The sequence below is a fragment of the Chrysochloris asiatica genome, unplaced genomic scaffold, assembly GCF_000296735.1.
Source record: "Chrysochloris asiatica unplaced genomic scaffold, ChrAsi1.0 scaffold00125, whole genome shotgun sequence".
Lineage (NCBI taxonomy): Eukaryota > Metazoa > Chordata > Mammalia > Afrosoricida > Chrysochloridae > Chrysochloris > Chrysochloris asiatica.
In genome coordinates this window covers 5,263,732-5,289,511 of record NW_006408643.1, presented here as the reverse complement: position 1 = coordinate 5,289,511, position 25,780 = coordinate 5,263,732, and the positions used below count along the sequence as shown (strand labels likewise).

Here is a 25,780-nt window from a genome sequence, read left to right as displayed (position 1 = left end):
GTGAGACCAAGCCCCAGAATTTGTGGGCAAAGAAAGAGGGGAGGTGGGGAGATCAGCTCCCTACCCACAGTGCTCAGGAGGAACCTCCCAGGGCTCACCTGTCCTCCTGCTTGCCCTGCTGATGGACCAGGGAGACCCAAGGGCTCAGGGGCCTGGCTCTGCCCCAGCTCACCCAGGGATCCCAGCAGCTGAGGGCTCACTGTGGATGCAGGGAGGGGAAAGTGGTGACCCCGCAGGCCCTCTCGGGGGGCTGTCAGTCACATTACTCACCATCAACATCTTCAGGTCAGCACGTTCTGCCGGGTTCTTGATCAGGCTGAGGTCAGCATGGCAGGAGAGACGGGACAGAGAGTTTGGTCAGTGGGAGCCTCAGCTGGTCCCACCCTGAGCACTATCCTGGTTCCTGGGAGGGTAAGCAGCTACCCTTGTGCCTCTTGCTTCACAGGCAGGATGCTGGGGACACAGGGTGGGAACTAACCTCCCTCTTTCCCAGCTCGATGCCAGGAGCCAGCACAGCCATGTTTCAGAGTTATCTCAGGGCTGACCGGTCCTGCCATCACTCACCACCTCACACCGGGAACGACAACACTACAGGGCAAAACCGGATTGTCTCATTCTACAGCTAACCCAGCGAAGGGGCTGCGCAAATGGCCTGTGGGTCGGTGGGTGCCCCCAATGGACAAGGGGTGTGGCAGGAGGGTGCTGGCCCCAGCATGGGAGCATCCCGGAGAAGGTAGCTGGTGGTGGGACCCAGGGGCTGGGAGGGGGTAGCTATTCTGCCCTAAAGGCCCTCTGAGTGTGGATGGGATACCTAGGTTTGGGGCCTAGACAAGGCCTCTGGGATGCTTACCATTTATTTACGAACTCCTGGAACTCCTGGGTGAAGACACCGCTGGGCAGCTTGGGAGGAGGCTGTGGGGAGTAAGAGGAGGGTAGGCTCCACCACTAGCTCAGCTGGGCTATGAAACCACTTGGAAAGGTGCCCACGTCGGGGGACACCACGTACCCCCTGCTCAGGGAGGATCCCTCACTGTCCCCCGGGGCATAGGGACCTCGTAGGACACAGCGGGCAGCATCCCTGCCTCCGAGGGCCCCCGATACCAGAGGCGTTTCAGTTTTTCTGGAACTTTCTGAGTCTCATGTATGGCTATGGTGAGGAGAGCAGGGGTCAGTCTCATCTAGAGATGTCTACGTGCTAACACACCTGTTTCAAGGCTCAGAATGTCCCTAGGTGGGGCCAGGTAGACGTGCTCGTGTGACAGACAACCCAAAGTTGGTGGTTCTGCTTTACCTGGGCTTCACAGAACAAAGGCCTGGAGTTTAGCTTCTAAAACGTTAGCCACTTGAAAACCCCGCGAGCCCAGTCCTACTCTAGCACGAGGAGCCACGAGTCGGAACTGACTCAACAGCACCTGGCTTGGTTGAGGGCTCAAAACGTGACCCCACGGCACATGGGGTCTGTGGAGCACCTCTGTGGATGCGCCCCCCACCACCCGGGAAGGGGTCTGGCTCCCGAGGAAGCTGGCTGGAACAGGGAATGTTAGGGTCAAGTCTCAGAGCCTCCCCTTCACTGCAGGCCCTGGGCATCTCTGCCTTGTCATTGGACCCACCATGCCTTGTGTCACTTTGTGACCTGACCACCGTGCCCTGTCTTGTTCCAGGAGTTAAAAGGCCCCAGAGGCCCACAGATGGCCCAGAAGGGCCCTGTCCCAGCGGTTCTTCCTTGGTTTACTGAGTGGTACAACAAAGGGAATGTGACCACCACCCAGGCCCAGGGTCACCCTGAGCATGAATTCAGGTAATGCTCAGTAATGGGGCCGGTGACGCGCACTGGGCACCAGACGCCAGTGTGCCCTCAAGCCCTCAGCCACCCCTGACAGATGAGAAGAGGAGTTGCCCCCTTTCCAGGGACGAGGGTACACCTGCCCTCCTGGGGAGCAGCAGCCGTTTACATGCTCTGATGCCAAGCTGCCCGGCGACGGGGGGGCTGGAGGGGAAGCCTGACTTAGGTGGAGCAGGAGGAAGGTAGGCTCATGTTTTCACACCTCCCCTGGTCCCCAAATAAACCCCAGTCTGCCTGGTGGACCTAGGGTCTTTTCTGTAACGTATCAGATGAGGATGAGCCCCCGACCCTGCAGCTGTGAGTAGGGTCCAGTCTGCACATAAGGGGCTTCTCTCGCTTGGGCTCCTGTAGAGACGACAGCCTTAGAAACCCTGGGACACTTCTCCTCTGTCCTGCACGGTCGCTGAGTGGAAACTGACAGTGGATTGTATCAGGGAGCCCTAGTGGCGCAGTGCTGGTTAAGGGCTAACTGAGAGACCAGCAGTCCACCTGCAGAAACATGACAGTCTTGGTCGCCCCCCTACGGTGCTATGAGTTGGAATCGACCACGTGAATTTTAGGGTTCTGCGCTATGTTAACGAGGTGATGGTGGGTCCTAAACCCAATCCTTCTGAGTGGTGTCTTACAAACTCACAGAGAGACACAGATAGACAGACACACATGGGAAGACAGAGGTCAGGCAATGGTACAGTTAAGAGTCCAGGATCGTGGGAGCTACTAGAAACGAGGAAAGGAGGAAAACAGGGAGAGAAAGAGGACTCAGTCCTGTGGGCTCCTCAGCTTGGACCCTCCAAAACGGAGCCCATTGATGCTGCTCTTTCCAGGCAGCACCGGGGCCTCTAGGTACTGACCTCATTCACAATGTAGTCCAGCAGTTCAAAGATGGCCATGGCAGGCCGGTTGTCCATCCCGTGACCTGCATGGGAGAATCACAGTAGCAAGGGTCAGCGCCATCCATGGACAGGTGGGTGAACAAAACTGAGGACCACTCAGCGCTGTGATCCTGCTCCTACGAAACCTTGTTGAGTCAGGGTTACAGGAGTCCAGTTAAGCACTGGACTGCTAACCCCAAGGTTAGTGGTTGGAGCCCACCAGCCACTCCAGGAAGAAAGAGGATCCTGGGAAATCCCAGTGGACTGGTGGGCAGTAGGTTTGGTGTTTGCTTTGCTGGGGGGTGGGGGGGACACGGATCCTCCTTTGAGGGAGATGGAAAATGTGGGAATAGAGAAGCGTGATGCTTCAGCTACATGACGAACACTGCAGACGGATAAGATGTCGGTAGTTTGGTTACAGATCTAGTTCTCACGACTAAAAACCTAAGACGAATGTGTGATTCCACCTCCATGCTCAGAGACAGGAAGTGGACTAGTGGCTGTGGGGGGCTGGGTGTGAGAGCATTTCTATCTGGGGGATGGGAAACTCAGAATTGAAGGTGATGCATGTACAACGTGGTGGTGACCGACCCAGATGCTTAAAGATGGTTAAAACGGCAAGCTTCCCAGACTGATCGCTGCTGCTGTTGACAGGTGTCGGGTGAGTCCTAACCCAGAGGGACCCCATGTGATAAAGCAGAATTGCCCCCACGGCTTTCCAGGCTGTCATCTTTACAGGAAGAGTCCTGGTAACACTGTGGGATAAGCAATGGATTGCCAACCACAAGATTAACAGCAGTTCAAGCCCACCAGCCACTGTGTGGGAGAAAGATAAGGCTGTCCCCATAAAGACCGAGAGCCCCCATAAAGACCGAAAGCCTTGAAAACCCTATATGGGGTCAGAATCCACTGCACAGCATGGAGTCTAGCTAAACTAACCGTTCTTTCAATGACATCAGACCAGATGGGAAACTCGCAGAGGCTGAACCGAGGCCCCTCCAGCCTGGGCCAGCCATCTCTCCCCTGAGCCTCACGAAGTGACCACATGAACACAGGGTTCTTTTTGATTAGTGACCATTGACACAGGCCTGATTCCAGAGTGTGCCAAAGTCAGAACCCCTGGACGGGTGAGCCGGGGGCACATGACCTAGCAAGGAACTGCTGGTGGCGAAAGCTGAGGCCCTAAATGACAGGGCACGTGGGTGGTAGACCCGTTTTTGCTGCAGGTGGCCAGCTTGGAGCTTGGCAGCTGGACTTTTGTCTCTTGCATCTGTCTTCATATGGGCAAGAAGACAGGGCCAGGGTGGTGTTGGGCAGCCCGACATGCGTGCCACCCCTCTCCCCTCAGGGAGAGACCTCTATGAAGCCAGGGACAAAGAGGAGCAGAGGGACTATCCCATGGGACAAAGCCAGTATGCTTCAAGGAGCCTGTCTGCCACATCAAAAAGGAGAGGTGCGGGCCCCAAAACACCGTGAAAGCCCTGGTCAGCTCGGCCCGTGCCTCCCACCGGATGACTGGATGATCACAACATGGTCCATGCACGGAACAGGTGACTCGTGAGGATGAACCTGACACCAAGGTCACAATCAGGCATCAGAGGGCACAGTTTGTGTTAGTCTCATTAACATGGAAAGGTCAGAACAGGCCCAGCCATAAAGGAGCTCTGGTAGCGTAGTGGTTACGAATTGGGCTGTGAACCGCAAGGTCAACAGTTCAAAACTACCAGCCACTCCACGGGAGAAAGATGAGGCTTTCTGTTCCTGTAAAGATTTACAGCCTCGGAAATCCTGTACAGGGTCGCTATGAGTCAGAATCAACTTGACGGTACTTAACAACAAAGGCTTGGAAGGAGGCGGGGGATGGGGTGCCACTGCTGAATGCTGAATGGTACGGGTTTCGTTTTAGGAGGGAGGAAGATGGTCTGGAATTAGATATTACCTGACTTTGCCAGATAATGGATACTGCACAACTTCGCAAAAATACTGGCTTGGAAATTGAAGTAGGTGAATTGTATCTTAGTAAAGCTTTGAACAAAAATTCTCACAACTGGTCCTCCAGACTCTTAACTTGACCCTATTGCTGTCACTTGACTAAAAATAAGCCTCAACCTTCTCTCTCTCCCATCCCCCTGACGTGGCCAAAGTGTCCCAGCTTGACCATGTCTAGGAGTCAGGGAGTTCTGCCACACGAGGTGCTGCACTCTAACCTCCAGAAGGTTCTCCAGGGGAAGAGGTGTCTCCCCAGAACCCCGTCTCTCCCAGACAGTGCCTCTGGTGGGAGCGTGTGGAGACTGCATTCACTGAGCCACCTAAGGACGCTCTGAAGCAACACTGGTGGACCTGTCTTTGTATTCGAAGCTTGGCTCAGTCCAGGCACCATGTGAATGGGCAAACCTAGGGGGTAGGTAATCAGCATGTTCACTGAGCAAGTTTTCTGACTTTTTGGTCAATTTGATTATTTTCATGATAAAATGTGGGGAAACCAGCCAACTACAGGCATGGGGCCAGGGAGCTTGTTTCCGGATCCTTTCAGCTGGCAGCAACAGGTGCAGCTGCCCTGCAAGGAATGACTTTGTGACCGTCTGAGGTTGCTGACCATGCCAGCTCTACTCGGGGACAGGTGGTGATGAGAGGGGCCCGGGGAGGCAGCTGCTGTCCCCAGTGGAGGTCACCACCCGCTCAGAGCAGAGGTCCCTGACGCGGGCCGTACCACTGATGGGGCGTCCAGGGGGTCGAGGCCGCGGCGACACGCTGTGGGACTCTCCTTCAGCCCCGTCGACCACGGGCCGACCGAAGATGGCCTCCAGCTCCTTGGCATCTGGCGGGGGGATGGGGTACCTCCCAATGGACAGCTCCACCAGCGACAAGCCCATGCTCCAGATGTCTGACTGCACCGAGTAGTGGGTACCTTGCAAGCGCTCCGGCTGTCGGGAGACACAGTGGTGCTGGGAGGGGGCTGGGACCTAGAGGCGCTCCTCCCCTGGCAGCCCCTCTGCCCTCTCCCACTCAGCCCCACGCGTGATGAGAACCTTGAGGCCACACCTCCCTTACTGCTGTGGGCAGGGACAAGTGGCCCAGACAGACTAGACCCTCCTTGGTCCCGACCTCTCGAGACAGACATCCTAGGATCTGTTTATAGGACCCAGGCATCCGGCTCCCGCCCATCCCCCACCCCCATAGAAAATCAGTTGCTGTGGGGTCAACCCAGACTCAGAGCAGAACTACCCCCGAGGGTTAACCACCCGCCGCCAACCAGCAGTTGGAGGAAAAACCTGTCCAGAGCGCGCCCACCCTCAGCAAGATGATAATGGGGTCAAAGGAAGAGGAGGGAGAAGCAGGAGGCCCATGGCTGCCTGGAGCCGGAGGGAGGGGGCAGGGGACGTACCGACATGTAGGAGCGCGTCCCCACAAAGGAGTTGGCCATGGAGTCAATGAGCTGCCCGCTCACCCCAAAGTCACATAACTTGATCTCCCCTCGGGAGTTGACCAGAATGTTGGAGGGCTTCACATCTGAGGAGAGAGTCGGAGCGCATGACCACAGCGGACCAGCCGCTGGGCCTCGTGGAGTATAAGTGGGCGGGCATCTTTGTATTTGTCTGGGAGTCGCTTACCTCGATGCATGATCTGGTGTTTTTCTCGGAGGTACGCCAAGCCCCGGAGGACCTGCATGGGAGCCGGGTCAGTGGGCGAATGAGCACTGTGGGGTTGGGGGGTGGGAACAGCAGGCAGAGCCTGTGCCACGCACGTGCTGTACACAGACGGTGGTCTTATTCTGTGTCTGTGAATTTGCAGACTTGTCCTGGACTGAATTCCGGAAGTCAATTGCCTGGCCTTTCTTCCTACTCTACCTTGGTCTGGAAACCTATTCTGCATCCTAGCAACACACAAGCCCTCGCTGACAGACACAGGTGTTGGAGAGCCCATGAGGTGCACTGACTAGGAAACGAACCAGGGTCTCCCGTGTGGACCGTGAAGACTCCAGCGTGGCCTCTGGCTGTATGTGTGTAATTCATGGATTCTCACGCAGTGTCCCCACCCCGACACAGGAAGCAGGTGTGTCACATCCCCATTTTAAAGGAGAGGGAGCTGAGCACTGAGTGGCACCAGATTGAAGGTCCTCAGTGGGATGAAAAGATAGTCCTAGTGACCCCATTGTTACATGTATGGTCAAGCCTATATGAGGCAGTCAGGGTTACCCCCACTTCACAGGCAAAGAAACAGAGGTTCTTCCAGCAGTCATAGGGCACAGACACCCTGGGAGGCACCTCTGGCTCTGCCCTGTCATCCCACCCCAGGTTTTCCCTCCAACCAGCTTCTCAAGCTCCTCTTCCCAACACCCTTCTGCTGGCACCCCATCGGCAGTGTCCAGGAAGTCTGCCCACCAGTGTGGGGAAGGGGCTGCCGCTCAGGGCTGAGGTCTGCCGGGACTGCTCTGCAGCTCCCACCAGGCCGAGGCCAGTTCTCAGGACAGATCTCCGGACCTAACGGCTTCACTCGGAACTCAGGACTCAAAATCCTGCTGCAGTGGGAGACGGGATAGCAGACTGTGTGGTGGGTAAGGCTGGACCACAGCACAGCCTCCGGATCACGCAGGGCCGTACTCACCGCAATGCTGACCTTCCCTAGGATCTCTTCCGGGATCCGCTTGGCTTCTTTTAACACCTGGTCCAGTGAGCCTCCGTCCTACGTGGCCCACAGAAAAGACACGGAAAAACATGTGAGTTACCAGTCTCCAGATGGGGACGGTGCTGCCCTTCCCTCTGGGGCCCAGGCAGTGGAGCCAGCATGGCAGGCCTTGTCCTACGTAAGGCGTGATGCCATCTTCTCCTCAGGCAGGCTGCTGCTGCTCCCAGTGCCACCATAAGCAAGAAGAGGGCCTCACATCAGGGCTGGCCCCAAGGGCGCCCTACGGGGGCCATGACTCAGCCACCTAACACTGTTCACTCTGGGCTACAGATCAGTCTGATTAAAAACACGCTGGACATGTGGACCCATGCGCAACCAGGCTACACACTGGGAGGGCGCCTGGAGGTGGCCTACTGACCAGAATCTACCGCCTCCTTGCCCACAACCAGGAACTGACTTCTCCGTCCCTGGCAGGGGTCTGGTACAAGTGGGCAGGAAGACGGGCATCTAGCACCTGAGGGGCCTGTGCGCTGGACAGACCCTTGGGGGGGTTATTAGTCTACCTGCTGTGGTGCAGGGGCACGCGGGAGGACCCCACAACACACGCCCTGAGTGGGGCACCAAACACATGAACCTTAAACAAACACAGAAACAGACTGCCATGGAGCTGAACCCCAAAATGCTGCCAGTGGTCGCCCAAGTCCTGGGGTCTCAGCAGAAACGACCTCCCAGTACAAGAGGGGCTCCAACCGTGCTGGACACCTGCTAACTGCACAGAGGAAACGGAGCCTCAGTGGGGGTCGGTGGGGAAGGCTGTGGCTGGGGGGGGGCTCTCTAGAACCTGCTCGGAAGGGGCAGGAGACCCTAAGTGTTTGCGCTGTCGGGACAGGCGGCTATGGCTGGGGAGGGACGCCCGGGAGGGACCCAGCGTATTCCTGCTCCAGCAAGCCCCCCGCTGGGAAGTCCCCGGGTCCCTTCTCATTTGTTTAGCCTTCAACATTCTAAGAAATAGGAAAAAGTGTTTCTGAACGGTGACCCGAGCCAGGCTTCTGCCCGCATGGGTGACACAGGGCTGGGTCTTTCCAGAGATGTGAGCTGCACCCCAGCCTTCACCACTCCCGCCTGTAGTACCTCTCTGGTCATGACACCCACAAATGTCCCCTGGGTTAGGGGACTCCGTGGGCTCCCACCAGACTCTGCGTCCCATCATCACCAGACCCTGAACTTCCAGGACGCTGCCCATTCTGAAGTCCACAGACTTAAACACTGTGCCACCAGGGGTCCTCCCAGAATGAACTAACGACTCCCCTCTGTCAACTAGTGAAGATGGAAATCCCTGATGCTGGGGGTGGGGATCCCCTGGCTGACACCATCTAACCTACGGGGAGTTTATCTGAGTGGACGGTGTGAGACAGGGGCCAAACTCCATTTTTCTTCTTCATATCAAAAACCTCTCTTCTGCTTCGGCACTGGACACCCATGGCCCACTGTTCCTTTAGAGGGGCCATCTGGGGCACCATCGAGTGTTGAACAGCATCCTGACCTCCAGCCTTCATGGAAGCAGCACGTTTCCCGTCATAATGAACACAAAGGTGCCCAGACATCACCCAGCATCCCCTGGGAGAGGCCCCTTTCCCTGATCTAAGCACCGTGCCTACGTCCCCACAGGATGTGGTACTGGAGATGCCGCGCACCGGCCTTGTGAACCCCAAAAGCACCTCAGTCAACACCACACGATGCTGCTTCTGTTTTTTTAATGCTCTTTACATTTTTTTGTTTTTTGAAGCAAGACACACAAGTACATGTGTTTCATACAGAATTCAAGCAAATAACTCCTCTATCTCCACCACCTCAACAGCAACACCACCTTCCCTACCTCAACTGCACTGAAGTCAGCTCATATTCTTCCAGAGACTTCCATGTGCCTTTACAGACACATCTATGTACAGAGAGGCACAATCGGCTCAGACACTGGGTACTTTCTGCAACTTGCTTTTGTCCCCCCACTTGATAATATCTCTCGATCTCTTCACATTGAGCACGTGCTTCCCTTTCCATTACATGTGTACAGGGAGCTGGGCTCCTTCAGGAACCCGCTTACTGACGGGCCAGTCTGCTCTGGCCTTATTGTAGAACACACTTCAACAGATCCGACTCAACGAGCCCACGTTTTCCACGTGCCCACTGTCTGGGAATACGGGGATGGCAGGACAAGTACACCAACTGCTCCGTGGGGAAAAAGATGATACTTTCTGGTCCCGCAAAGATTTACAGCCTCGGACACCTTACACAGGGTCCCCATGAGTCAGGACCAACTTGGTGGACTTAACAAGCCCTGAATTTTTCCAGTAACACGTTCAGGGACAGGTTTACATGTCCCTAAACCCTAACTGCCAGTCTGTGCTAGCCAGCCCCACAGTGTTACTTCCTGTGCTGAAGCTGTCTGGCTCATCATTAAATTAGGGGTCTTCCATGGGGGTGCACACTGAACATGCTTGGTTTCTGACTTCAAGGTTAGAGCCATCCCGAGGTGCCTCACAAGGAAAGCCTGGCATCTGCTTCCGACCCATCAGCCGCTGAAACCCCCGGAACACAGCGGCACTGTCACATGTGTGGCTTGATTTCTTGGTGCCTCGAGCACACCAGGATTATGAGCCACCTTCTGTGGGTGTGTGCTGGCCCTGCCGGGCTGCACAGCTGTGCCACAAAGCATAGCTTTAAATTCACCAAGCACAAAGGTGGAGCAAGGGACCAGGTGGGCTTGCTCCTGTCTGTCTGCTCAGGGAAGAGGAGTGCACTCGTGGGCTGTTAAAGGGATGAGTCGCTGTATGGGGGCGCGGGCGGAGCTGGGAGGGGGCACCGTCGGGGGCGGCAGACCACAAAGCACTTCCCTGTCCTTCCTTCTCCCTTTGATTTCTGTCTGCAGGGTCACCTGGAGAGGAAGGAGGCAGACAGGATTCCCCCCAGGTGACAAGGGAGGCGCCGGCAAAGGCAGTGCCTGATTTGGGATCACCTTGGGGGGCACCATGCCCAACTCACACCCACACTGGGGCCTCTCCCAGTGCTCACGGGGTGTTCCTCAGAGCTGCTTGCTCAAATTCATTTCCTGCCTCCCTTACAAAATCAGCCACGGTGACTGTGCATTTTCCAGGCATAACCAACGTGTCAAAAGCCGCACCACCTCCTGGTGTCGAAAGGGCACCGGCAGGCCTAGGACCCTCGAAGAGTTCGGTTCCACACGGGGTGGGCGGCACTTGCGCTCGGGGCCTGCACCTCTGACCACTTCTGCTTTCAGGAGGCCCCACCCAATTTGCCTGCTTTTCAAAACCAGTTTCTTAACGACGGGGCACGTCGGAATCAACCAGGATGCTTTATAAATTGACAGTACCTACACCCAACCTGGAGATGCTAATCCCAGCGGTCTGAGCCAGGATGTGGCTGCAGGTCCCTTCCAGAACGTTCCTTAGCTGGCAAGTCTCCTTGTGGTTGCTATTGCTGGCTATTGCCAGCTCACAGCCACCCCAGGGAACAAGATTTGCGTGTTCTGTGCTAGCCCCTGGGTGCTGTGGCCTGGCCCACTTAGAGTCAGTTACCAGGCCTTTCTATCTAGTTGATTCACCTACAAGCTCAGCATGCTGGCAACATGCCAAGTCCACTGACTGGGAGCTATACCCAGGTCTCCTACTAGGAAGCCATCATCTTGGCCTGGTCCCTGGGGCCTGGCCTTTCCACTCTCTGCACGGCGGATGAGAAGATGGGCCAGATTACTAAGGAGCCCCGGTGACACGGTGGGAAAATGCGTGTCTGCAAACCAATGGGTTGGCAGTTCCAACCCAGCCAGGAGCGCTGTCGGTGGGAGAAAAGGCCTGGCGATGTGTTCCCAAGAGACGACAACCTCGGAAGCCCACGGAGGCAGGTCCTTCTCCTACGTCACACGGGATCGCCGTGAGCTGGACTCCACTTACAACATATGAACCAAGCTCTTTATAAGCTGACAGAATGTTTCCTGTGATTTATCAAGTGAAGCAGCATAGGACTAAGGTTGAAACCAGGGCTTCAAAGCAGCTCAGTCATGGACAAGGGAAACAAGGGTTGCCTACACAGTACACACAGTAATCAAACCTCTGTGTTGGATTTTGACCAGAGTCACGATGGTGGCCAACTGCGTCATTTTAAATATGTGTCACCGGCCATCTCTGAGCAGCTTATTTCTGACTTGGGTCAAAATTGGCTGCACAGGAGATCTGGCTGCTATACAACATGTATACACTGCCCTGGTTTCGGTTGGCCATGACTCAATTATCTTGAGCCAGTTCAGAACCCTGGTTTAAAACTAACGGAATCTCTCTGTTCTTAAGCTTTGCTTGGCATCACCAGTTTCCAGAAAGATCCTCTTTGAAACGAGCCAGAGTGGATTCCTCTGAAGACAGAGATGTTGGGTCACAGACATGCCCTTCTGGACGATGTGAATTTTATGTTCTGTGAGTCCTGAGTAGTAGAGCTGCCCCAGAACTTCAAGTTCTTTCTGGAAATCAGACTAACTGGGCACCCCGAGACTGTAACAACCCCCCAAATCTATGGCCTGGAAGCAACTTTTAAAGCCCTAACCATGTCTCTCCCACACGTCACCTTTACACTCACCACTTTCTAAAGGCTGTTCACCTTGAGCAGCGCGCTCTTCTAAAGCATGAGGCCAGAGAGAGCCCACAGCAGGTACCCTCCCAGCGCAGAGGGGACTGGTCAGGGGCCGAGAGTCTGAGGTGACCGTCACAGGGAAGCAACATGGAGAGACACTGGGAAGAGTGACATGGCACCGGGAATTGTACAATTGTACGTGGAGAGACTGCTGAACGGGGTATGCTTTGTTGTGTGTGTTTTCATAAAAAATTTGAGAAGAACACGAGCTGCCGCCCATACTCACCATGTGCTCCATACAGATGCTGATCTCCCCGTCACTGTAGAAGGCCCCGTAGAAGCCCACGATGTACGGGGAGTTGCACCCGTGTAGGACCTGCAGCTCCCGGATGATCTGGTTCCGGATGGCCGGCTTGATCTCCAAGTGAATCAGCTGTTAGGGAACAAGGGTGGAACAGTGAGGTGAGGGACCACAGGGGAGGGGGAGCTGGTCCTTGCCCTTGAGGGGCTCAGGACAGCGGTCCACATCCAGATCTCTGCCCCCAAGATCTGGAAGCAGGGAGTCACACAGATAAGTGTACACCAACGGCTACTGCAGCATTGTTCACAGGAGCCGAGGGGTGGAGACTACCCACATGTCTGCCTGTCCATCCAGACGAGGGGCTACAACTCAGCCATAAAGCGGAATGAGGCCCTGATATACACTATCACATGGATGAACCTTGAAAACTGGAAGCAGAAGAAAAGCTAGACACCAAAGGCCATGGTTCGCTTCCATGGTGATGAAATGCTCAGAGACAAAAAGTAGACTGGAGTTTGTCAGGGGCTTTGGGAAGGGAAGGGGGGGAGGGGGTGGTAGGGAGTCACTACTCAGAGGGAAATGTTCCAAAATCAACTGTGGTCATGGTTGTGAGACTCTAGAAACACACTAAAAACTACTGAATTGGACACTTAAGAGAGTGAATTGTATGTTATAGAAATTACATCTCAAAGGCTTTGTGGGGTCGTGCACTGGACTACATGGTCAGTTTGAACTACAAAGTTGGTGTTCACATTCCCCAGCCCCTCCTTGGGAACCCTATACAACTATGAGTTGCGACCAACTCGAAGGCAGTTAACAAGCAAGTTGCTAAAAAAATTAAAGTGAGTCAACCTCTTCATTTCATCACAACAGGTGTTGTGAACAGGATGGTTTAGCCACTAACTATGCTACAGGTGACGACACACTTGTATCCAGCCCCCATCTGCCTGCAGTGTGTGGCACTAGGCTGGCATGTGTGCTGTTGTTGAGATGCTAGAAGTTTAGTTTACTGCGATTTCAACTCCCTGCAGGGTCACCCATGGTGGAGAGGTTTCCGGGCAGCTTCCAGACTAAGATGGAACTACTTCTGAACATCAACCAATGAAAACCTTCTCAATCACAACAGGCTTTACTGGGCACATGGTGGGAAAATGTGCCCCAGGGACTGGAAGGCACTTGAAAGACACAGTGACCACAAACTGAGGACCTGAGCAGACCAGCAATGGTGACAGTGGTATAGGACGTTCTGCTGCGCTGGGGGGCTGCTGTGAGTGGGGCTAGCTCAGCAGCAGTTAACCACAACACTGGACCAAGAGCCGCAGCTTTCTCCCTGGGCCCAGGCCAGACATGTCAGAATTCCAGTCCTCCTTCCACTTGAGTTGAATTTTCATTGACTCCTCCACCACTTAAAGGTAAGAAACCAGACAAACATGGGAGACATGCAGAAAAGGTATCTGGTATAACATCACAGGCAGTCTGCAACCTCAAGACCAGGTAAACCAAGAACCTGCAGCATGCTGGCAAAGGCCCCGCCCGCGGCCCTGGAGTCCCACTTCCTGGCGGCTATAAGTGTCTCAGTTGCTGTCAGCTGCTGCCCTGCGTCCTCGTCCTGATCTTTGTTGGTCTGCTTGCTGAGTCCATGGGTACAGCCAGTGTCTAGCCCAGGGAGCTCAGCTTCCAGAAGGTTCTCAGTGTTTTCTTGTCATCTTGAGATTTCCCCTGGTTGATGCTCCTAAGCAGCAGGCCAGACCCTTCTTTCTAGTCTGGGAGCTCTGCTGAAACCTGCCCACCTCGGGTGACCCTGCAGGTATGTGGAATCCCAGTGGTCTCACTTCTAACAACACAGCAGCAACATGCCAGGTGCCACAGGGTGACACGCTGACAGAAGGAGGGTGGAGTCACTTCAGAAAAAGAGCTGTGACAGCTGTCTGAGAGGAGGAGCCAGGTCCCGGGACACTGAGTGTGGATGACAGACACTAGGCTGATGAGGAGGGGACCAGGTGACTAAGGTGGTCCCACCATCAGGGGGAAGACAAAGCAAAGAAGTGCCACCAACAAGCACATTACAGGAGGCCAGGGAGAGCCAGCGGGAAGGTGACATTGGGGCTCGCTCCCCGAGGAAGGGTAGGCGCCAGCCAAATGGACCAGGTGGGAGGAAGGCTGTTCCAGGCGTGGGGGACAAAGACCTGCCTGTTCAAGGGCATGTGGCGTGGAGAAGCATGTGCAGTCCCCGCACTGGGGTGGAAGCCACTAGCTGAGCAGGCTGGTGCCACCACCTCAGGTGACCTTGAGGGCCTTGGCTGGGGCCAGTCAGCCATAAGCACAGCACCCAGACCTGGCCTTGCCCCAGGAGAGCTTTGTGCCAGCTCTGACCCCTGGCAGGATGGAACCCCACTAGACACAGGTCTGCAAGGTGATGGAAAAGGCACACCCTCCTGAGTTGAAAGGGCGAGATGTGGGGGCTGGGGTTGCATCTCATGACCAGGCCTTGAAGTTGTGTGGGGGGTTTGCTTTGACAGGTAAGAAAGGTGAAGAGGGGTGAGGGGATGAGACTGAGACCAGTGAGGTCTAAGACGAGCCACAGGGGTGATCTGAAACCTTCCAGTCGCCTCAGTGAAGACAGGTGAGGCAGGTGAATGTCTGCACTCTTCATACTTAAAGTTAACTCAGTATACCAGAAAGTGATCAACAAGTCCACGATGGCAGAGATTTTCATACCAAGCCTTCAGAAGCAGGTGCGTGTTTGACATACACTGCTTGTTGCTGTGAATCAGCTCTGACTCACGGTGACTGCGTGTCCCCCTGTACTAATCCCTGCCCGGTCTGCACCATCTTCACGCTCAGTCGGCCGGAGACCACGCTTGTGACCGCTGGCTATTTGAGAGCCTTCTAGCCCAGGACACATTGTTCATGATACTGAGCAGGTTCTGCCCTGATTCCCAGAACTCTAATGGTCTTTCTTCCAGACAGTCTCAGTCTGGAAGTGGAGATCACGGGTGGCCCTCCTGGTCTCTGAAATCCCAGTGGCCTAGCTCCCTGCACCACAGCAACATGCCACAGGGCGACAGGTGGGGGTGAGTATGACTTGTGCACACACATCCCGCTCACATCTCAGACACTCAGGAGCCACATGGGACGTGGCGGCTCTATATCCGGAACACTGAAGGGGCCACACTTCAATGTTGGTCCTATCTGGGGAGGCCCTGGGTAATGCAAACAGTGAACCTACTTGGTTGGCTATTGACCAAGAGGTTGGAGGTTCAAATCTACCAAGAAGTGCTTAGAAGAAAGACCTGGCCATCTCTTTGTACCAACCACTCCCACACTGAGAACCTTATGAAACCCATTTCTATTGACATACATGAAGTTGCCATGAGCCGGGGTTCAACTCGCCGTGGTTGGTAAACTAAACCAACCTTTCCAGACTGGCGGGAAGCCACACACAGGGCATGTGGAGGAACAGGAACGAGGAGCTGACGAGCCTGGGCGGGGAGGGACATTCTTGAGCACCTGGGTGACTGACAACAGCTTGCAGGACAGGTGTAACTGGCCCGTCTCACTGATGAGCAAGCTCACCTTTGGGAAAGTTAAGGTACTGCTGGCTGGTGAGGAGGAGAATCAGGATGGAAGCAGGGCTCCTGGAACACCCCCACCCCCACCCCACCCCCACCCCCGGCTGTGAGTTCTGATGGAAGGAGCCCAGAAGAGTTCAAGCCTATGAGGAGCTGACGGTGGTGTCTACGGAAGAAGGGGCCCTGAGTGGGATGGAGAGAGAGAGACAGAGAGAGAGAGAGAGACAGAGACAGACAGACAGACAGAGAGAGAGAGAGAGAGAGAGAGAGAGAGAGAGAGAGAGAGAGAGAACTGGGTCTACAATGATTGAGGCAAGAGCATAGGTCCAAACTGGTGGTCCCTGAGCTGGACATGGCCAGGAGCAGTGACCGTGTGGCTCCTACAGTCGGCAATGCTCAGACTGGACCCACGGCACCAGAAAGCAGTGAGCAGAGAGCCAGCCCGGCCTGCAGTGCTCTGGGGGCATCTGGGAGTAGCCTCGTGAAGACAGCCCAGCCTCCAGTTTTACCAGTCGCTGTCATCGACCCAGAATCATGGTGACCCCATGTGTGTCACACACAGAGCTCTGTGCCACCAGGCTTACAGCAGCTGATAATACGGGAATAGACTGCTACGGACTGCTACGACTTTCTTCCAAGATGCCTCTGGGTGGACTTGAACTGCTGAAGTTTTGGTCAGCAGATGTTATGGATTGAACTGTGGCTCCTAAAAATAAGTGCTACCTTAGCTGGGCCGTGGTTCCCAGTGTGAGGTAGCTATCCTCTATTTTGGGACCTGAGGTGACGATCCTCTTTGGAGCCTTGCCAGGTTAGACAGTTGTGCTAAGGAGCCAGGAAACCATCTACAGGATTGGACTGGAGCTGAAGCATCTCTTATGAGATGCGAGCAGAGACAGGGGGACCACCTACCACCAAGAAAGAAGCCAGGAGTGGAGCGTGTCCTTTGGACTCAGGGTCCCTGCCCCAGAAAGCTCCTGGGCCCAGAGGAAGACTGATGCTAAGACATGAGATCTCAAGGAATGCTGGGCCTGCAGATGCTGAGAGGAGACAAGGACCTTCCCTCCCCAGAGCTGAGAGACACAAAGCCTTCCCCTGGAGCCTGCACCCTGAACTTGGACTTTAGGCTTTGGGACTATGAGAGAGTAGACGTCGACTGAAGCGCTCCCAACCTTGTGGGGTCTCTGTTACTGCAGCATAAGAAAACCAAGACAGCAGCCAAGCGTATCCACAGTCTGCACCAGCCAGGGACTCGGGAGAAGGATCCTGTTGCAAATCAGTTGGTTACGAGGTGGAAAGGGGCCTGCCACATCAGGTACTGAAGGCTTGCAGAGAAAGGCAGAGAATTCCGATTCGATTCAGGCAGATGTGGCTAAGCCTCGGATTCCTCATCTGCAAGTGAGAGCTGCGGTTCGATTTAAAGAATACAGGCTCCGTGTTAGCAGCACCTTGGACCCAGGGCAATGATTGGATCAGGAGCCCTGGTGGCAGCATGGTTCTGCTAACTGAAATGCTGGTGGTTCAAACCACCCAGAGGCTCTGCAAGAGCAAGACCTGGAGATCTGCTCCCATAAAGACGACAGCCTGGAATCCTTGGGGGCGGTTTTCCTGTGTTACATGGGGTGGGGAGGAGCTGATATCAACTCGAGGTCACCCAATACCAATAGTCCTGTGGCTTCTCCACCTCACATCATCCCAGTCAGAACACCGGGAGCAGACATTGCTACTGGCCCACAGAGCAGTATCCGCCTGCTCTTCCAGACCCTTGCCCAATTCCCTATGCACACACCTCTGGACAGCTGGTTTGAGATTCAGTAAGTGAGTCTGCCCGCCGAAAGTCCTCACCCCACACAGGGAACGCCTGCACCTCATCTGTCTTCCTGGAGAAGGGGAGGACCCAAGGCACGGTTCAGGAAAGCCTTGTTTGCTGTGTTACTTCTAATCTTCCATCTGGGCAAACAGCCTTCAGCTCCATCAAGGGAAACTGGTCTCATGGGGAGCCTGCATGCCACAAGGACCCCACAGCCTGGTGGTGGGCTCCAGCCCCTCAGGTGCTATGGCCCCAAAGTGCAGACACACGCTCGGGAAGGTCCCCTTCCTAGTCAACGTACTTCCCAAATGCTGTTAAGCATCTGTTCTGACACGTTGTCCTGCATGTCAGCAAGGCTGCAGGGTAATGGGTTTCCTACATCTGAAAGGACATATCGCGCGGGCTCCTGGGAATGTGCTTAGGAGCTGCACATCCTAATTTGGTGGTAGAATTTTTGCCTTCCATGTGGGAGACCCCGGTTCAATTCTGGGCCAAGGCTCTTAATGGTCCATGGGGAATAACATGAAATTCCCCATAACCAAAAAATAGAAAAACCGGCTGCAGAAGCGTCAATTCTGACTCATAGCAACCTTGTGCGTTAGAGGAGAACTGGCCTTCATGCGGTTTTCCTGACTGTCATTTTTAAGAAAGCAGGTCACCAGGACTTTCATCGGCAGCACCAAAGGAAGGGTTGGAGCCACCAACCTCTCGATTAATAGCTGAGGATTAAGAACAAACCATCTGTACCACACAGGGGATACCAGATGCCTATGGTTTGGGCGTGTCTTTTTTTTCTTTCAAACTTTTAATCTTGAAATAACGGTAGCATCACAGACAGTCACAAACCTCACATGTGGAATTCCCCTCACCCAAGCTTCCACCAGGGGTTGAGGCCCCGTGTTACCATCACACCCAGGAATCCGATACTGGGATAATTCCACTAACCAAGCGACACAACTTAGCCATCCACGTAGTTTTTGAGAGACACTGAGTAGACCTGTGTGTGGTTTTCAAGGGCTGAGAGCTTGGAAGGGGTCACCAGGCCTTTCGTCCACAGCATCTCTGGATGGACATAAACTTCCAACCTTCTAATACCAGCTGAGCGCATTGTTTGTGCCCCTCAAAGAGCCCCACCTGCACAGATTGAAATATCCGCCCCTTACTTTCCAGCTGTACATAATAAAGCTTCCGGAGACCTCCTCCCCCTAGAAACCAGGACTCCCCAGGTTCTTTGCCTTTCTGTGAGAGTTCCAAGTTGGGCTGAGCTGACTCTATAGCATGCCCGTGACCTGGGGCTGGTCAGAGAGCTCCCCTTGACCTGCCACTGAGCAGCACCCTCACTCTCAAGTTCCCTTGTCACCATCAGAATCACTTTGCCTCTGTGTGTCCCCAGGCTCTGGCCAGCGCTGCTCTGCTTTAAGGGAGCCTGCAGCGTGGGGACACAAATAGAAAGCGCGCGGCTGCAGATGTCTTGGGGGAGGGGAACGGTGCTCGCAGAACCATCTGCAGAACCAAATTTTACCTGAAACTGAGCGTGTCCTTTTTAGCGAGGACCCTGCAGGTGCTGCTGGACCCCTACAGACCCGCTTGGGTCAGGAGCAGCTGGTTTTCTAAGAAAACAATTTGGGGGAATATAGGATGGTGGGCTTCCAGGAAGAGGTGGCTTGTACGAACTGACCCACTGATAACTAGTAAGTGCTCCTGGGGATATGTCTAGGAGCTACTCACCATAAAATGGGTGCTCACTGGTAGAAACCACCCCCACCTCGTGCAGAAGACCTGGTTCCATTCCCAACCAATGCATCCCACGCACAGCCACGGCCCGTCTGTCCGTGAAGGCTGACATGCTGCTGGGATGCTGAACAGCTTTCAGCTCAGCCTCCAGACTAAGACAATTAGGAAGAAAGGTCTGATCACTGACTTCTGAAAACCAACCCATGAAAACCCTGTGGGTCATAGCGGCCTGGAACATGTGGGCTTGCCAAGAGTGGGCGCCGACTGGACAGCTGCCAATAGCAGTGAGAAATCCCAAAATGGTCATACACTCCCTACATCTCCTGGGAACAGGCTCTCTCAGAGGGAGACTGACTTGCAGCCTAGGAAGCCAGACCACGATGACAAGAGAGGCACAGAACTTTCCAACTCCAGTGTGTGCGCGCTTCTGCAGTGTGTGTGTGTGTGTGTGGGGGGGGCCTCCAAGCTCACCCCAGGCAGCAGCAGAACGTGCTCTTGGGCTGTGAAGCACTATGATGCTAGCTTTACAGAGACTCATGTCTCCACCCTTCTTTCCAAAAACATCCCCCATGAACAGTCTGCAAAGTTTCTTGCTGTGAAGTGCCATCGAGTCGATTCCAACCCCTAGCGACCCTGTATAGGGTTTCTGAGGAGTAGCTGGTGAGCTTGAACCGCCAACTTTGCAGTTCAAACTGGCTTTGCAGTCTAGTGCATTAACCCACAGCACCGTGACACCAGGACTAGGGACCCGAATTTCAAAGGATCTCAAAGGCGGAAGTCAACAACCAAAGGGGAGGGTTGTGTGAGGCAGTTCAGGGTTGCTACGAAGTCTCGAGAGCCTCAGGCACTGAGGACCGACGGCTGGGGAGAAAGGCCCCCAATCACAGAGCCAAAGCTGACACCTGCAACTACTCACATTGCCAGGGACCCGCCCTGCGCGCCCCCACTCACCTTCCTGGCCATGATGAGGCCCGAGGGCCTGTGCTGCACCTTGGTGACCACCCCACCATTCCCGGCCCCCAGCTCCGAGATCCTTTCAAAGTCATCGTCCTTGAGTTCGCCGACCTTGGCCTTCTGGGTGAGGAAGGCTTCCAGACGTTTCTTCTGTTGCTCATCAAGTTCCAGCTCCTCCAGTTTCTTCTGGAGGTCCGCCCAGTTTGCTCTGTGGGGACCCCAAGAGCCAGGGTTAGTGTGGGGGGGCAGGGCGGACGTGTTCCTTGCATGTCAGGGGTTCATGAGTTGGCAGATGCAGGAGCAGGGGGCCCCCGGACCCCAAGTCCACACCGTGGCACCCTGGCCCTGGGTTGGTGTTGGGCCTGATGGCAGGTACTGCTGCGTAGACCCACGAGTCCACTTCCCTGAAGCTAGCATTCCCAATCAAACCCAGAAGGGGAGACAAGATGGGGAGGGGTGAGTGAAGGCCACCAGTCTCTCATGAGGACAGAGGTGTTAACTTGTTTCCAGTGGCCTCAAAATCAAGGACTAGAGTCAGAGGGTCAAGGGTCAAGAAGAACACGTGCCCCCTACCTGCACCCAATTTATGTGAATCAAACCCAGGCATTGAGGAGGGGAAAGGGAGAGGTGTATTCTAAGTCATGTGGGCCATTCTGGAACCTTCTGCTCACTCTTAACTAGATCCCATATAGGACCGTAACAGTTAGGGGACACTTTTGGCACACACACTCATTCCCAAACTGTCAAAACCATTTACACTACACTTTCTCGAGTGATTTCAGGGATCAAAACGAAACAAAAACCAAACCCACCCTAGCTGCTCTGGGTAGGGACTCTATGGGACTAGGAAGAATTGCTCCCATACAGCCTCCTCTTGGTGGGTTTGAATGGCTGACCTTGGGGTTAGCAGCCCAATGCCTAACCCACTGAGACACCAGGGCTCCATTCGCGCAGAGTCTCTGGGTGGTACAAATGGCGAGCAAGTCTGGCCTGCTGAAACACTGTGGAGATATGAGTGCACTTTTTAAAAATGTGGGTACTAGAGAATGTCAAATTACATACAGGGCTCAGGTGATACTTATTTTAGGAGTCCTTGGTTAGTTCATCCATGTGTTAAGCTAAAAATCTGTCTGCCTTTGACAACCAACCAGTTGCTGGAGGAAGTGGCCTCCAACTCCTGCCAACCGCATGTATCAGAGTAGAGCTGTGCTCCATGGGCTTTTCTTGAGCTGGTTTTTCAAAGTACATTTCCAGGCCTTTCTTCTGAGGTACACAGACCCAAAAGCAGTTTATGGAACAGAATGAGGGGATACTGAATATTTTAAAAGTAGGGATGTAGCGTAGCGGTTACGAATCGGGCTGCTAATATCAGACAGCAGTTCGAAACTACCAGCTGTTCCGTGGGAGAAAGATGAGGTGTTCTGCTCCCGTAAAGATTTTCAGCCTCGGAAACCCTGTACAGGGTAGCTATGAGTTGGAACTGACTCCACTGCACATAACAACAACAACAACCCTTTCACCATATTTTTTTAAATTGAATCTGTAGAGTCCTGGTGTGGTGCTGTGAATTAATGCACTGGCCTGCAAGGTTGGTTTGAAATGCAAGGTCAGGGTTCAAGCTCACCAGCAGCTCCTCAGAAACTCTATACAGGGTCGCTATGAGTCCGAATTGACTTGACCGCACTTAACAACGACATCGAATCTGTTTGCTGGGCAAATAATCCAAGAAGCTAGATTATATGAAGAACAACTTGGTATCAGCATTGGAAGACTAACTAAAAATCGTAAGTATTTTCGTTGACACAAAATACTTAAAGGACATAAAATACTTACTGAAGATCAAAGACTACAGTCTTCGGTATGGATTGCACCCAAATGTAAAGACAGTGAAAATCTTCACTACTGAACCGATCGATACATGACATCATGATAAGAAAAAAACTCCCAAAGACTTCAGTTTGCCTGGATCCACAATTAACATTCAAAAGCCAGCTGTCAGGAAATCAAACTGTGTTAGGCAAACCTGCTGCCCAAGCCCTTTCTACAAACCCAAGCCATGTATACACCTTCCATCGCCTCTTATACAGTCAGATGCTGGACAACAAATAGGAAAGACCATAGAAAATAGATGCATTTGAACTATGGTGTTGAATGATACTGAAAATATCACGGACTGCCAGAAGAACAAACAAATCTGTCTTGGAAAAAGTACAGCCAGAGTGCTCCTTAGAAGTCACGATGGGGAAACCTTGTCTCTCGTTCTTTGGACATGTTATCAGGAGGGACCAGTCCCTGAAGAAGGACATCATGCTTGCTAGAGTTGTTGTTGTTGTTATGTGCTGTGGAACAGTGACCCTGTAACAGGGTTTCCGAGGGTGTAAATCTTTACGGGAGCAGAAAGCCTCATCTTTCTCCTGCAGAACAGCTGGTAGTTTCGAACTGCTGACCCTGAGGTTTGCAGCCCGATTCGTAACTACTATGCTACCAGAGCTCCTTGCTTGGTAGAGTGGAGGGTCAAAAAAAAGAAGATCCCCAACTGGAAGGACTGACACAGTGGCACCAACAATATGCTCAAACATGACAACAGTTGTGAGGAAGACACAAGACGGGGCAGGGCTTCGTTTTGTTGTGTGCAGAGTTGCTATGAGTGGGACCCAACTCTTCAGGACCTGACAACTTGACAGGAGCAGCTCGCCACGTCTTTTTCCCCAGAGCTGTTGAAAAGTTGATTCGAACCACCAGCCTTTCTGTCAGTAGACAAGCACCTAAGCGCTGAGCCACCAGTACTCCTTTTCAACACACAGGCGACATACAAAAAATGAGTACAGATGTACTATACACAGTTTGGTCTTTGTGCTAGGTCTTTATCATCTGGACTATAGCTTATAACCACAGCTCGCCTTGATACGAACAGACTACAATTCTCTACAGAATGGGTTGCCTCCAGGGGACTTGGCCCACCTGGGGGGGCACAGCACAGAGGGGATTCCAGTAGGGAGGGGTGAAGGGTGAATTGGACAGTCCTCACGCAACTTTCCCATTCTAAAATTTTGTCATCATTCCCCACCAGCTTGGGACCAGGCAAGCTGGGATCCGATGGCGCTGTCACCTGAGCTGGTGCTGAAAGAACTGGCCAGACGGGATGGGGCTCAGTCCCAGTTCTTGTATTGCGTGCATTACAAACACCATCATATGAAATCCTCCCGACCACCCAGGGAGACAGCTGTCTGCTGGTTCCAGCCCAGGCAGACAGGCTCCTGGAGGTGAGAGAACTTGCTCCAGGTCACAGCACAAGGAAGTGCCCGAAATCAAGCCTGTGTTCACCTAACAGTCAAGCTCATGACATGACGCTGTTTGTCTTGGTGTCTCTGAACCAGGACCAGAGACATGCCTACTGAATGAAGACAGGGCTAAAGATGCAATGAAGGGACTCTGAAGAAAGGAAGATGGAAGACCACGGAGTGAGTCCCTTTGGCTCTGTTCTTTCAGGAACTACGCTACACCATAGTGTTGAGGAGGCACCTGAGGCCAGAACTTTCAAGGTCTTGGGACTGCACTATGATCAAAAAATGCATCTTGGAGTCAGCTGATTAATCCAGTTCCAATGCAATGGCTACAGCAACTGCGGTTATATAGAACAAAACCTGGAGTTCTTCCTATTGGAATCCAGACTCACAGGACAGGTGGAGTCTGGAGAGACCCTGAGTCTACTGCCTGGAAATGCTTAACTGTGAGCTGAAACCCTCCCACTGTCATCTTTCAATGAAGCGACAATTTAACTCAGCCCTGCACCGTAATGAAGATGGCCAAAAGCTCCGTGAGCGCACAGACGAGAGCTGTAAGGGGCAGAGAGCTGCCGGAGGTGAGGCAATAAGAGACTGCAAGCGGATAAACAGTTGAACAGGTGCATGCTTTCTTGTGTATACCACCACTCTACAGTTCCAATGGGGGGGGGCATCCTCTACTGGGGGAATTTTCCAAGTGATGGAAATCGGAGACTACAGACAAGAAGATGAAGGTGAGGGCACTTGCTTGTAAGAAGGTGGTGGTTTTAAAATAAGGAATAGATCCCCATTGACGACTCTATATTCTCCGTGGTGGTGGCGGCAGCGGATACCTAAGCACGCAATACGTGCAAGCGCACGTGCACGCAAACGTGCAAGCACGTAAGCAACACGCAAGCACGCATTCACGCACACACGTAACACGCAAGCACACGTGCACGCCAAGACGCACGCATGACGCAAAGCAAGCACGCACACAAGCATACGTGCACACACGCACGCATGCACATGCGCGCGCACACAGTAAAACACGTCAGCATTATAATAGGTGAGGTTCCCCCCGACCCAAGAGGCAATAAGCCCACTACCTTCCTCTCATACCTTGTTCTCACCTCCAGGCTGGTCCTGTGCAGGTGGGAGGCAGGAATGGGACAACCTCAACCCTTAAAGTCAATGCCCTCAAGTTCCTTGCACCCCTGGACGCTCCATGCTCAGTACCCTGCCCCTACCCCACCTTTGGAATCCCCCACCCCCAGTCCCGTAAGTCTGCTCATCCTTGGTCCCTCCAGGCCTTTCTAGGCCCCACACTTTAGAATCTCTGCTCACCAGCTTCCAGGGTTCCCAAAGGCACCCCCCTCCCCCCAGCCAGGGAGGGTCTGCTTCCTGGTGCGGCCTCTTAGGACCCCCAAGGACCCACCTCAATCCTGACCCCTCTGGGATCCCTTCACCCACGACCCTCTTCACTCTGACTTCACTAGTCAAGGACCCCCACCTTTTCATCTGTCCTGGTACCTAAGGAACCCCCAAATCTCATTCTTGCCCTCAAGACCCTTCACCTCACACCACCCCATTATTCAGGGCCCCCCTGCTCCCCATCCCTTCCCCACCACTCAGAGACCCCAGCCTCCTTCTCACCTCAGCAGTCAGGACCCCCCCCACCTACATTCTGCAAGGACCCGGATCCTGATCTCACTATTCAGGGCTCCCTCCCCGTGTCTTCTCCCACAAGGGGACCCCTGATGCCAATCTAACTACTCGGAAACCTTTCATCCCGCCTCCTTCCCGCAGGGACACCCCTCACCCCGCTTCTCAAGAGCTTGGGGGCATCCACCCCTACCCCGCCGACCCCGGTGCACTCACTCGGAGGCGCCCTCGCTGGTGGGAGACGGGCCTTCGGTGATGCCGGGGTTGATGGTAAGCGCCGGCAGCACCGGCTTCCTCCGGGCCAGCATCGGGGCTCCGCGGGCCGGCTGCGGGGCGCCTCTAGCCGGGGCCCATAGGGGGCGGGCCGAGAGCAGGTGATGCCGACACGAGCCTGGCGCTGTGGCCTAGGCCGATGCCGGGACGGGCCGGGGATAAGGGTACCAGGTATGAGAAGAAGGAGTTGTTGCAGCCGAGGCCCGAGTGAGGCTGACGCTGCAGCGGGAGCCCG

At 54.1% G+C, this 25,780-nt stretch overlaps 1 protein-coding gene across 1 annotated transcript in view; it reads right to left on the bottom strand.

The window, feature by feature from the left end:
- The window catches only part of MAP2K2 (mitogen-activated protein kinase kinase 2), a 29,786-nt gene extending 4,206 nt beyond the window's left edge, over window positions 1-25,580 (bottom strand). The window contains exons 1-10 of the mRNA XM_006868935.1: window positions 25,489-25,580; window positions 20,342-20,552; window positions 12,263-12,409; window positions 7,321-7,398; window positions 6,327-6,378; window positions 6,101-6,225; window positions 5,426-5,639; window positions 2,695-2,759; window positions 851-912; window positions 271-316 (exon numbers count right to left, since the gene is read on the bottom strand). Coding sequence (XP_006868997.1) covers window positions 271-316; window positions 851-912; window positions 2,695-2,759; window positions 5,426-5,639; window positions 6,101-6,225; window positions 6,327-6,378; window positions 7,321-7,398; window positions 12,263-12,409; window positions 20,342-20,552; window positions 25,489-25,580 — 1,092 coding nt within the window. The remainder of the gene's footprint in view (window positions 1-270; window positions 317-850; window positions 913-2,694; window positions 2,760-5,425; window positions 5,640-6,100; window positions 6,226-6,326; window positions 6,379-7,320; window positions 7,399-12,262; window positions 12,410-20,341; window positions 20,553-25,488) is intronic.
- Between the last annotated feature and the right edge of the window lie 200 nt (window positions 25,581-25,780).